Source organism: Bipolaris sorokiniana, assembly GCF_000338995.1.
Source record: "Bipolaris sorokiniana ND90Pr unplaced genomic scaffold COCSAscaffold_15, whole genome shotgun sequence".
In the NCBI taxonomy this organism is placed as follows: domain Eukaryota; kingdom Fungi; phylum Ascomycota; class Dothideomycetes; order Pleosporales; family Pleosporaceae; genus Bipolaris; species Bipolaris sorokiniana.
The window spans coordinates 733,664-746,554 of record NW_006911909.1 but is presented as its reverse complement, the minus strand read 5'-3'; the positions used below and the strand labels follow the sequence as shown (position 1 = coordinate 746,554).

The 12,891-nt window shown below is 51.7% G+C and overlaps 4 protein-coding genes across 4 annotated transcripts; 3 read left to right on the top strand and 1 right to left on the bottom strand.

The window, feature by feature from the left end:
- The first annotated feature begins 2,056 nt into the window (after window positions 1-2,056).
- COCSADRAFT_248548 (uncharacterized protein) lies at window positions 2,057-3,259 on the top strand. Its single transcript, XM_007706128.1, has 2 exons — window positions 2,057-3,097; window positions 3,194-3,259. Exon 1 carries the CDS (start codon window positions 2,406-2,408, stop codon window positions 2,958-2,960), a length of 555 nt encoding a protein of 184 aa, XP_007704318.1. The 5' UTR covers window positions 2,057-2,405; the 3' UTR covers window positions 2,961-3,097; window positions 3,194-3,259.
- A 203-nt stretch (window positions 3,260-3,462) lies between these two features.
- Window positions 3,463-5,088, top strand: COCSADRAFT_164237 (uncharacterized protein; the record flags this gene model as incomplete). The annotated part of the gene is made up of 2 exons (XM_007706127.1): window positions 3,463-3,799; window positions 3,851-5,088. The coding sequence occupies 2 exons, from the start codon at window positions 3,463-3,465 to the stop codon at window positions 5,086-5,088; spliced, it is 1,575 nt and encodes a 524-aa protein (XP_007704317.1).
- A 2,591-nt stretch (window positions 5,089-7,679) lies between these two features.
- Window positions 7,680-8,025, top strand: COCSADRAFT_40524 (uncharacterized protein). The gene has a single exon (XM_007705920.1). It carries the CDS (start codon window positions 7,769-7,771, stop codon window positions 7,946-7,948), a length of 180 nt encoding a protein of 59 aa, XP_007704110.1. The 5' UTR covers window positions 7,680-7,768; the 3' UTR covers window positions 7,949-8,025.
- Window positions 8,026-11,129: 3,104 nt separating this feature from the next.
- Window positions 11,130-12,610, bottom strand: COCSADRAFT_346574 (uncharacterized protein; the record flags this gene model as incomplete). The annotated part of the gene is made up of 3 exons (XM_007706126.1): window positions 11,130-11,759; window positions 11,814-12,224; window positions 12,281-12,610. 3 exons carry the CDS (start codon window positions 12,608-12,610, stop codon window positions 11,238-11,240), a joined length of 1,263 nt encoding a protein of 420 aa, XP_007704316.1. The 3' UTR covers window positions 11,130-11,237.
- Window positions 12,611-12,891: the final 281 nt, after the last annotated feature.

Here is a 12,891-nt window from a genome sequence, read left to right as displayed (position 1 = left end):
ACGCTGGCAGAGGGTGAAGAGATGTCAGCAAGTCGGACGCGTCGCGATTGGACCAGAGCGAAAATAGAGCTCGAGACTGTTTGCTGAGGGGCCGACATGGATCCCGGCGCGCGTTCGCAGCATTAGTCTATTCTATTTTCTTTTCTACGCCGTTTTTTTGGGGGAGAAAAAGCCGCTACGAAGAATGGAATTGGGTACTTTTTTTTCGCCTAGTGACGTTTGCTTGTTTCCATAGTTCACGTCAATGGTTTGAAGGTACGGGATACCTTTTTTTCTTGTTCGCACGCACAAGGATGGGGCTTGAGGGGCTCCGCGGACTGGGTGGATATGAGCATGAAGATGGGCCTGGTAATCATGCATGATATACACATCATGTATGTAGTTTTGCTTGCACACCGATGTCCCGAGTTTTGACAGGATTTGCGGTGGGCGTAGACAAGCGTTATCGATAGCAAAAGTACCCATGTTGTGTGGATTCAAGGCGCAGGGCATCGGGGCTCAACATACCGGTGGATTATGCTACGTTAGGCCAAGGAACGCATCCGGTCAACCCAACGGATCAGCGCCACTAGAGGGGTCTGGACATGGACGCTCGGACAGGCATTCGGAGTGTTTGTGTGCTTTTTTTCCCACTACTTTGCATTTTTTTTCATCAATCAGGGAAAATGATGTTATGTGCTGTAAGTATATGTATGCAGCGTATTGCATATGAGGAGGCAAAGGAGCAGTGCGAGGACGACACGTGGTCGAGTCTACCCTGACGTAAGCCACTTTCGATAATTGCAAAGATATTTCCGGGACCCTCTTGTGCAATATACAGTGCGAGGGCAGGCGAGTAGGAGAAAGAGGCCGTTAAGCCATGCATGCTGAGCGTTGAGCAGGAGTGGACGGGTTTGGCGCAAACGGTATTATCCCGCCCGCGTCTGCATGCTCTCCGTGCCGTCTGGTCTGGCCAGCGACCAGGCAAGAGAAAAGACCATCAAGCGAGCGGGGCGGCTGCCGACTTCAGACCGGGACCGACACTACGCGCACTTGTTTTCGCCCTTGTCGTCATGATGCGAGGACCCAGGAGCCCGTCACCGCGTTGCCGGCATGACATAAGGGGAATAGCGATTGCAAGCTCCATTATTTTTGTAAACTTCTTCTCTTTCATGTGTTGGATTCGTCGGGCTACTTCGACGCGGCAGAGACAAATTAGACCCGTACAAATTTTTTTTCCCTCCCTTCGGACAAAAGCTTTGTACTAGAGTAAGTAGTGAGCGGTATCCGGGGTATGGACAGGGGCCAGGCAAAAAGGTTGATGACGTTGCCGAAACCTTGGAAAGAAGCACGCACCGGGGAACCATAGCCTGGGGGTAAGGGGAGGGAGTGCTGGCGGTGAGGTATGAGGCTTGCAAGCACGCACGCGCGAACAAGGGGCGGTTGAAAGCAAGGCGCCGGGGAGCAGGAAAAGATACTTAGCGCGACAGGGGACTGGCGCCAATCACGAGTGGGTCAACGGTCTAGCGCGCACAAAGATGCTTCCCGATTTGGCGTAGAAGCATGGTCGGATGCTGGTTTTTTCTGCCGCTGGGCTCCAAGGCTGTCCCCAACCTCTCCTGGTGGCCCTGTAGGGCGCCTTTGGGACTTTGTCAGGTACAGACCGCCTACACCATGTGATTTCGAGACTCGTATCGTATCACGGTCAATGGCAATTGACTAGTTGACTCGTGAGGATGGATAAGGATAAGGGACGTTGTTTTGAAACACGAGGGCGAGTGTTGTGAGAGTGGCGCGATAACTTTGTTTTTAAGTAGATGGCGAGGCTCAGACGGCAGTTCAATGTTTGTTTGTTAGCACTCGACAACCCAAGACCCCTTGCTACGCTTCAGGAGTGGGCCAATCAATGCGTGGATGCAAAGACGGGACAGATGAAAAAAGAAAGAAAGCACGGGTGGGCTTCAAGATGAAGACGTGTGTAGATGTCATCATGGCTGCAGAGACGGCAAAGGGAAGAGCCAGTGCAAGTCCAAGGGCGGCAAAAGCATTTGCATTTGCATTTGCAGCATGGGAGTTGGCAAAGGCTACTGTAGTCTAGTGCAAGCAGGCGAGTCTGGGTGCATTGCCCCGATAGACGAGTCTGTCAAGTGGCAGCCATGGTTGCGCTCACAGCAGTCGAGTGGTAGACGGCGGATGACAAGCACGGTGGAGGGTGGTGGGTGTTGCACGGCACCACGGCGAGTACTGTGTAGAGTAGAGCAGCGCGCACAGGACGGCAGCGCACACAGACACAGCACAGGACAGCACAGGAGGACGCACTTTGCAGGGTGTGGCCTGGGCATGTGCATCTGCCCAACACCAGGCCACGGGTGCAAGGGCAGGCATGGAGTGGTCGAGGATGGGGACGAGGAGGTGTGCTTGAGCGGATGTTCCTGCATGTCTTACTCAGAAGCTTGGCTGGGATGAGAAGGTTGAGAGCTGAGGGCGGTGCCTGGGACCAGGGGATGCTTGAAGCGACGGCGGGCTGGGATGGAATGGAATGGAATGGTACTATCCAAGTCAAGTGGGTGTCACGGTCACGGTCATGGCCATGGCCACGGCCATGGTCTTGTGTACCGAAGCGGACGGGGCCCTTGTCGTCGAAACCGGCGTGGCTTTCACAGCTGCCGGCACCGGCTAACCCGACCCTCTCTAGCCAGTCTTCGGGGCGACGGTTTCTCGCTGGCCTTGGCGCGTGCAGTGCTGTGAAAGTGCAAGTGCAGGTGAAAGGAGCCTGCACGGGTCGTCACTGCCCTGTCAATGCCCATGATGCCTGTCCACGCACAAAGCCGCCTGTATATCCCATCCCATCCCACGCCTGCCACTATTGCCCACTGTCCACTGCCCGTCTCCCCTCGCTCTCCTGTTCGTCCACGCCACACTGCCAACTACTCAACCACTCGACCAACAATTCACCACTACCACAACAACAACAACAATAACAACAACAACCACCACCACCACCACCACCACCATCACCCCACAATATATACACAGACCGGACCGCATAGTCCCAGCCCCCCATCTGTTGTCTGCGCCCGTCGATTGTTGCTGCATCGAGCATCGCCTCTGCACCGCGGTACGTATGTTGGACCTATCCCAGCCCTGCGCACTCACGTGTTGTCCGCTTTGGGAGCCGCTTGCCCGCCCGCACGCGCTGACTTTGTCGCTGCAGCATCACCACGCCTAGGCTGTACATACGTGGTCGGCTTCGTGGCACCCTCCCAGGCTCTCTCCAAACACTGCTCGACCGCCTCTCCACCACCCCCAACCCCAAGCCTGCCCATTGACTGCGTTGTGCTGGCCGCTCTCTGCCTGCGCACAGTCTCGGTCGCTTGTCTCTTTTAAGCTGGGGATGGGATCCCAGCATCCGGCGCGCAAATTCCACATCACGCCCCGACCGCCAACCCAAACTGCCGCTCCTACCATCCTCCCACCGCCATCATGCACGACCTTAAGCCGCTCATCTTCCCTCACATGCCCGCCGTTCGCAAATCTTCAAAGGGCTCGTTAATCATGTACGACGATCCAACTCTGTCCGTTTGTTCCAATGCAGACTCTGGCTTCTACTCTGCATCCGAGTGTTCGACGCCGCCCACGCCAAGCCAGTACATCCGTGGTCACTTCCGCTTTCCCAGCTCGGCTTCGTCATTGTCGTCGAGCCCGCCAACCTACGACCTGGCCGACGCTCCCAATGGCTCAGGAAAGCTGCCCAAACTGACAGAGGAACCCTTTGAGCGCGAGTACGACTTCGTTGACCACGACGTCTATCGCTGCTCTTGTGAGTTTGACTTGCAAACGTGTTGCCTTTGCGGTGCTGATCCAAACTCAGGCGACACCCAAGGTTCCTATGGCCATGCACAGCACTGCAGGATATCTAGGGCATATGACCCCCAGGACGAGTACTTCACCACTGCCGACTCTGGACTACAATCGGCAAGGCGAAGACGGTCATTGGAAGCCTCTGCCCACAGCATTGCTGGCAAGATTGAGAAGCGCTTCCCTTCGCTGTCGCGCAGAGTGCGCGACCGCACCTCGAACCTCAGCAGGGTATCGCGCAGCACAACGCCCTCACGAGTGCCCTCGACACGCTCCTCGTCGCTCGCTGGCTCCCTTTACCAGGCGTCGACTGTCGACCTCGCAACCGAATACTCGCCGCCCACCTCCAACCCTGCTTTGATCAGCAGAGAGCAAGTAAACGAGGATTTTCCTACGCCACTTGCCATCGACATTGACAGGGCCAATGCCATGGATATTGACTTTGACCCCGAGGAGGTAGAACGAGAACGATATGCCGCTACGCCACTCTTACCCCCCATGCTGGTACACTCTCGGACCGAAGACGTGCCGGCTTCATCGCCTTTGCAGTCACCAGCAGTTGCTGACGCGACTCAGTCAGTGGGTCTAGCTTATGCTGCCACCCCTCCAACGCGCACCTACCCTACACCCCCTCTGTCCTCGAAGCCCTCCTACGCCTCCATGCGAGGACCAAACGCAGGGTTTGCCGTGGCATCGGCCGATATCCCTCCCCTGATGCTCGCCAGCCCTGACGACAGATGGGCCAACATCTTGGGCCACGCCAATTTCACCATCCTCCCTGAGCCATACATTCCCGAAGTGTGCGACTCTGCATCTATCGAAGAGCACCTAGCCGAGTGGGCCCAAGCGCGGCGCAATTATGCAAAGCACCAAGTGCGCACCGCCGAGCATTATGGAGTGACATCGAAGCACTATCTTCTCACCGAACAAAAATGGACTGAAATCGACGCCGAATGGAAGAGGAACCATGATATGGCCAAGGCGCACGCGGCTGCCCTTGGCGAAGAGCTTGCGCCGTACTCTCCCACGGAGCCAGGGCCCCTCAGTAAGATGCCTACGCTCCACGACCCGAAGAGCGAGGGTAAATTCCCCAATCTCGGTGACGAGGACATTGTCGGTCCCATGCAACAAGCCGCCGCACTAATTCCGACCAACCCTTCACGTAAGCGCGCCTTTTTCAGGTTATTCAGCGACCTGCGGTTCCCTAGTTCGTTCCTAGCCCGTTCCTCGAATGGCACCCGAGGATATTAGAACGATAATCCGACAGAGGACAACCACCCTCTCTGTCGTCGTCGCGCGCGATCAACGTTTTCTGTTTGATCGCGTGCGACTGTACATTACTGGCCTTCTTGCGCCTGACAGGTGCAAGAGGGCTGATTTACGAAAGTACGAGTGAATGACCCAAAACATATTGGCGCTTTTTATTTTGCGCCACGACGACACGACTCATCAGAGCAACGAATTTCCTTTGTTTAAACAATTATTAGAGGCGTACTGCGCTCCCCTTCAATGGGGCAGTTTTTTGTGTTTGTTTGTTTGTTTGTTGGGCGGGTTGAGAAAAAAAAAGCGATGCATGTGCCTGCGTTGGGCGAAAAGCGAGCACCGTCATCACGCTGTGGCTCCACGCAGCGATGGCTCTTCAGCTAATCTCATTGTTCATCTAATTTTTTTTCCTTGTGCTCACATGCGGAGCACAATTGCTGTCTGTTTCGGCGGCTACACCTTTGACTCGTCCCTGTCCGGGGGGACTCGAGAGGGAGGGCAAGCGCAGTCGCGGGTCTTTGTTACCCTTTTTGGTTGGATGGAAAAAGTAATGGGGACTTGTTGGGGACACATGTTCCAATCAGTATTGATAAGTTCTAATAGACCCATTGGGGAAGCGCGGATTTTGTTGTTGTACACCTTTTTTTGAACTAGGGTATTTTATTGGCATGTAGTACAGCGCTTGTGAAAGTTGGCGAGTCCTCTCTTCCCTCGAGGACGAAGCCCCGAAGCGCCAAATGAAACTTGGTAGCCACGTACACACGGACCCTGACAGAGAGCCTTTTGCCTGCATCGTGACTACACGTCGTTTCCTAATCGACTGGCTGTGATGCGTCGCCCTTGAGTATTTGTTGAGCAAACAGTTGGGAGGGCAAACGAGCGCTTGCCGGCAGCTTCTCATTGCACCATCTGCACACATGATGGCAACGCCCACATGTCCGCCCTCTTTTTTTTCTCTCTTTCTCTTCTGCCTTACCATGTACCCTCTCCCACCATCAATCACACCACCGTATTCCCCCCCCCCCCCCTCTCCTTTTTGCTCGTACAAAGAAAACCCAAAAAAACCCAAAAAAACCCAGCTTTCACAACCTAACGTATGTGAGCCCAATCCCAATCGGCCTGCAATGCACACGCATGACGGACGACGCTACATGCCACCCAGTTTTTTTTTCCACTTGCACTTGATGTACCCCACACTCACATGCTCGCAACGAAAACATGCTCCGTCTCAAACCCGAAAACATATGAACCTTTGTACATGACACTGTTAAATGCATCTCTGTACTAAAGCGAATACCTTCCCCCCACCCAAACTTGGGTCCACGCCTCGTGTCTCAAGCTGTTGCTGCTGCTGCGTGGCACTTGTATATCTGATAAATTCACCAGGTCTAGCCCGGCCGTGTATGTAACTCTCTGTTTCCTCTGTTTCTCACTGTCTGCTGGCTACGTACCACGACCGGTGGTGGTGCTGGTGGGGGTAAGGGATAAGCGGGGAAGAGGGCAAGTGTACTGTACTGTAAGAGGCTGCATGTGTACGACGATGGATGGGTAGTGCAAACATGGGGAAGCCGAAGCGATGGTGGTGGGTAGGGAGAGGATTAGATGGTCGTGTTGGGGGTGGGGGAGGAGACACTGCTGGACGTGTGTATCGTCGAGTATGTGTATGTGTATATTGCAAGGAAGCGATGGGAGGTTTGGTGGTGACGTGAGTGCAGCATTTGACCGAGTGGTGACTGTGTCTTTCTTTGCCATCTGACAGCTACGACCAACTATGTGCACTGCCCTGCTTATGTTGTGATACCTTAAAAGGCGACGCCCTGGTTTACATGGTCTTGACTGTGGTGGGGTTATTTTTCGATCCGAGATGAAGGGCCTATATGCAGGTCTGATGACGAATAGCTTTTTTGTGGCGAGATTTACCTGAGACATTTGTTGCATACGTATACGCATGCGCCCGTGAATGTGGGAAAAGAGATGAGTCTCGGGACTTTGTGCATATGGACGTCATGTCTGTCGTTCTATCTTTGGGCGGGGCTGGGGGCGAGCTGCATGTCTGGGCATGCATGCAATGCATACTAGACTTAGGTGCATGGTGGCAAAAAGAAGAGAAGAGAGGGGGAGGCACAGTTTCATATTTATGGAAGGGTGCGTAATCATTTGATATTTTTCGTGTGAGGACATAGAAAGCAGCAGTGATGGAGGTGAGTGTTTGCTAATAGCTTACACTACTCCCTCCCCCACACTATCTTTTTGCTCACTGCACCTCAAACATGACAAGCGACACAAATGTGGTTGAACGAAGAACCCCTCTCCCCCCATGCACTAAGCTGCGGTTAAAAAACTACCAAACTACGGCTCGTGCCGCATCGCATGGCAGCGCATTGCATTGCATTCTCACCCGCAGCCGTAGCCGTAGCCGTAGTAGCAAAGTTAGCCCTTTTGGCCCCAACAGATCGCATCTTGCACTTCACTTCTGACACGCACACAGCCGAAGCAGTATCACTTTGCCTAGTCACATAACCCTCCCCCTCCCCATCTGACACCTGACCATTCACCCCGCCTTGCCACCCTCCTCCATACCACATTCCAATACTCAACCGCTTGCAAGAAGCACATGCCACGTCGTTGTTGGTAAAGCTTCGTCTCTGCTAAACAGTCTAAAAACAGAATGAGGTGCTGGGGGTTATACGTCATTGTCATCAGCATCTTCTGCGGGTTTTGTCTCTTTCCTCTTTCTCACTCTGACTTCGGTTATGCTTCTGGAAAACACAGCATTCAGCCCTCGTCTCACCCCTTCTCTTACATAGCTAAACTCACATACGCTCCGTACTATACACTCCCTCTCTAGCGCACTGCACTACCAACCCACGTAGTGTAAAACACTCTATCTCCCTTCCCCCCACCATGTACCCTATTTCGGTTCCAGCGCCCTGGAATACGGTCCTGGGCTTTTTCTTGCTTCGCATACACAGCGCCGTGCATGCAAAAGCCACCTTTTGTTTTTTACCGATCCGATTTCTAGGCGCTTGTAAATGTCATGCTTCTGAGCTTTTCCCCACTCTGCTTCTTGCACGTGCAGACAGTGCAGGTGGTAGGTTTACGGATGCGCGTATGTGGGTGGGTGGATACTGTGTGACGTTGCTGAAACCTGTTGGCTTGGGGAAAGGAAGAAGGGGGACATGGCGGTTATATAGGGGAGATTGTAGAGAGGTTTTGCCGGGGGGAGGGGACGGGCGAGTCGAAGTTGTAGAGTTGATTGAGTGAAGATAGTGAAGAGTAGAGATGTTTTTCTTTCTAAAGTTTCGATGATGATAGTATTCTCATTGGGATCGTGATATACTACGCTGCTACGCTTACTGGAAGCAAAACCATTATCCTAACCAACTAAAGATAGCTCTTCCATAACATAACCCTGCTTCCCATCTCAATCATTCATCTTCTATATCAACCAGCGAATCCACCTCCACACCAGATTTCAGTGGAACCATCTTCTCAAGAAGCCGCTCAAAAGCCTATCCTGACGCGTATCGATCCAGTACCGTAGTTGAGTAGCATTGCATTCCACAGGTGCAGTATCAGACCCCGATATCGCATCCATCACCCTCAACATCCCATACAATACTGCATCAGAGGCAGCATCTCTCTCCCGTCCATAACAATCGATACACGATACCATTGTCCCAGCCTGACAAAGGAGCTCCACAATATCCTCAAAGTCATGGAGAATCGCTCGCTCGATCGGCGGATAATTATCGATACCCAAAATATTCACATCAGCACCGCACCTAATGAGCGCTTCAGCGCTTACATACGATCCCAAATCTACAGCGCGATACAAAGGCATAAAACCCATGTTTTTGCCCGCCTCAAGATCCGCACCATAGGCACATAGACACGAAATGATATCCCCAACCTTGCGCTTGTCGGTGAAGTAAATGACGTTGTGAAGGGGGGCAAGACCATGATAATCAGCCGTTCGGGCGTCAGCTTCCACTTCTAAAAACGCCTTGATGCATCCCAGCGAGCCACCTTGAACAGCATAGTGCAGCGCGGTTCGGCCTGATGAATCCCTTGCTTCGATTTTAGCGCCGCGCGAGAGTAGTATGTTGGTATGAGCGGAATTACTAATGCGAGATGCCCACATTAGAGGTGTTGCGCCTAGCCAGTCTCGATCCTCGATTCGTAAAGGGTTGAGATTGACTTGCGATTCGAGATCCATAGTGGATAATCCACCTATTATGCGATGGAGGGAGCTGAGGTGGAGACCGTAAGAATCTTTTGACCCGATGGGGTCGCGTAGTTTGGCTACACCGGCATCGTTGTTGCGGCTTAGAAGGATTTGATTCCATGCTGCATCGGATGCTGATCTATGCGTCTTTCTTAGTTAAATATCATACCAAGCCAGGACCAGTAGCTCCCTGTACCTTCCCAATCTATATTTTGAAATGCCAATCTACTCCCATGGCTGTGAATAAGGAGCAGATTTCGAGTTCCCAATGATGCTCTGCTAACTGCGCTAGGTATTAGTGAGTGACGTTAATTATTGTCGAAGACTACTATTCAGTCCCCCTTAGATGGAAGATAGAACCTCCATCCGGCCCAATATCGTACGGCGAGATCTCCCGATTTTCCAAAAGTCTCTTGATCATATCTATATCTCCTTGAAGGACATACTGCTAAACGGGGTCATCGTATGATATCTCCCTCGGCACTTTGACGACCCATGAAGAATTTTTGCCTTTGAGATTGCTCCATGTGGAGAACATGAAGGCAGTGCGCAGCATCCAAGTAGGGAATTAGTATGTTATTCTAGACGACGATGAAGGGTGAGATCGCAAGCAAGATGGAACATTGCATGGCCGAACGTCCAGCGAGGGCGTGTTTGTATAAGAGTAGAATAGCGTACCGATAGTCGCCGAAAGCCATTGTGGAGTCTGATATTGGGTTCGGACGTGTCATTGGCAATTGCAAATCCATTCACATGCTTCTGTAGGTAAGTCGATTGTCGTGCGAAGTTGAGTCGATGGTGCGTTGTCGTACACTGACTGTACAAGAATGGATCTGATGTTCTCCTGTAGAGATTGGTAGTCTTCTAAGCCATTTTCTTCATGAATGCTGACTGATTTTAGTTGGTCAGATATGCAGTCTAGCGAGGCGGAAGTCTCAGCATGGTTTTTGCTGTGCACAATTGCAACCTCCTCGATCCTTGACAATAACTCCCGGTTCCAGCGACTACGAAATGGTTAGCTCTCACCATGCTCGTAAACATTAGGCGCCAGGTAAAAATTAACTTCCAGGTTTACTGAAAGGAGAACCAATTGCAAGTTCCGATGCGCATCTGAAATCTTTTCTCGGATATCTGCCAACTCATTCTTTCGTCGTGTATTCAGCCCAAGGCGAGGTAGGCCCTTTCCATTCCTCGACAAATCTGCATGTGTAAACTAAGTCAATTGATTCAAGTACTTTTCTAGTTTCGCAATTGTTTCGGGTAAGGTCCCATAGGCCAGCCTTGCCGCCGGTGTCTTGCTACTTCTCAACGCATCATCTGCATCACGCACTACGGTTAGAGTCATTTGTAGATCCGTTAACTATGGCTGTTAGATGTATTAGTTTGAGGGATCAAATACTGCATACAGTATTCAAGACTGCAATGAGTTCAGCTTGAGGATCCATGCGAGATTTCGTGTGGTCCAGATGCTGTATAATCGATCCTGCGACCGTGATCAGGGTCACGATACTTGCAGTCACTGAGAGCAGATCTATGGTAGGCAGCAGTCGGAGGACTGAAACAGCAGATTGTTGGAGAATGCTCTCTTTGATAGATAAGTGCTTGTTTTGTTGCTATGGGGGCGGAGCAGAAGGAAAGTGGGCACGAAGGCTGAGCAGGAGAACAGCCCAATCGAGGGTCCCTTCCATGTCTGCCTAATTTCAATACGGCGTAGCAGGAAATCACTCAAGTGTAAGAAAAATACATCAGTGCATCGTTGCAAGGTAGGAATATATGCTGAGTACTTATTCAAGAATAGACACTACCGTTCTCTAAGCCTATAACCACACGAGACGGTTTCCAATCATGCTCCTAGGACCTACTACGTACATTGCCCATCCATCTTGCTCCCCGTACTTCCATCTCAAACTCACCCGACCCTAAGCGGACATCCCGTGTTATTAAACGCGGGATTCAGCTTCGAGGTTGCAAAATTCAAGACCGCACCCGCAATATCAGTCACAGCACCGAACATACCAGGCACCGAGCTAACGGCCAACTGGTACAGCAAACACAACACATCCTTCACCGTCACCTCATCCGGTAGCTTTCCATCGCGGATGATACCAAATGGCGTGCTAAGGGCGTTGAAATTGCTAATACCGACATTTCCACCAAACAGCTTGGGGTATTGAAGATACATGGCCAGGATCTCGGTAGCGGCTTCAGTAACTGTGTATGGCTCGACGCGCGAAAACCAGTTTTCGGGGATACGCTCGGGAACATGACGCCAGCCTCCTGGCGCAGAAGGGTCCTCGACGGCACCAAAGAAAGTCTTCATCGTCTCGAGATCAGGAGTGCCTTTGTTACCGTAGCTGGGGAAGAGTTCGTAAAGGAAGGCTGCGGCTCCGTAGAGGATTATTGCCAAGGGACTGAAAAGGAAGTTTGGGTTCTGTAATATGTCAGTGATGCGTGTTTCATAGAGAGATGTTAAGCGGAGACTTACGTTGGATACAGAATCGTCGTATCGGTTACTACGGTATTTGGCAAGAGCATTGCGATCGAATTTTCCGCCAGAAACTTCATCGGCAACCTTCTTCATCTGTGCAAACAGCGTACCGTTAAAACTGTAGTTGTCGCCAACTGCAAGAAAGTAGTCGTTGCGCGTAAGTGACGAATCAGCCTCGAACTTGCTGTGTGCATTGAGACCGGGCTGGCGGGCAAAAGCAGGAAAGAGGGCTGTGCGCGATGTAGCATCGCATGCGATACTCAAGCGGCCAGTAATGAAATCGCCGCCAGCTTGCATGCCCAGGACGGTATGAACGACGGATAAATCATAGCCGACGTTGAAGACGTTTTGCTGAGCGTCGACAAGCTCTTGGAAGTTAGTGATTCCATCGTGAGAAATAAAATTATGCTGGAGCAATGTTAGTCTGCGTTTAAACTAAGAAAGCTGTGTCAATAGTTGCTTACGTTTGCGAGTGCATTCAAACCGGGACATGGACCACGAATATCATTGGGTCCAGGAGGGGTATAAGCATGGGCAGTATCGCCGTCTGCTGGAACTTTGATACCGCCTCTCTGGTTACCAGGAGCGCCATTCTTTGCTCCTGTGTAGGTGTAAGGCTCTGTGTATGGAGCAGCGCCCTTGTGATGAGGATTGAAACGACAGTTTTCCTGGCGCTTTTCGACCGGATGAGCGTTCCTGAAGATGCTGGGGTTCACACCAGGCTGATTCCCTATCCAGGGAAAGGCAACAGTAGAAGTGACATGGATGGAGAGGAGAAGCGGAAGTATATACATTATGGATAGGCGGTCGCCACCAAGGCCAAGTACCTATCTGGTTTGTGTCTTTGGAACCTTTTCTCTGACTCGATTTCAAATGACAGATGGAGTTACTAGGGCTGTTTTGATGGGTAAATTGCTATGCTATATGCTATGAGTGCCAATTAAACTGGGTCGAACGGAGGAGACGGTTTAGTTCTAGTCAGGACCGCTTACCTAACAAGAGTGCGGAACGAAATTTCTGTTCAATTAATACACTTTAGAATGAAGTTTTGGTGGTGTGTAGTGGTGGCAGGGAC

What these genes read in the sequence shown, in the direction of transcription:
- COCSADRAFT_248548 (XM_007706128.1), top strand. Translation starts at nt 2,406, where the DNA reads ATGTTCCTGCATGTCTTACTCAGAAGCTTGGCTGGGATGAGAAGGTTG.
- COCSADRAFT_40524 (XM_007705920.1), top strand. Translation starts at nt 7,769, where the DNA reads ATGAGGTGCTGGGGGTTATACGTCATTGTCATCAGCATCTTCTGCGGG.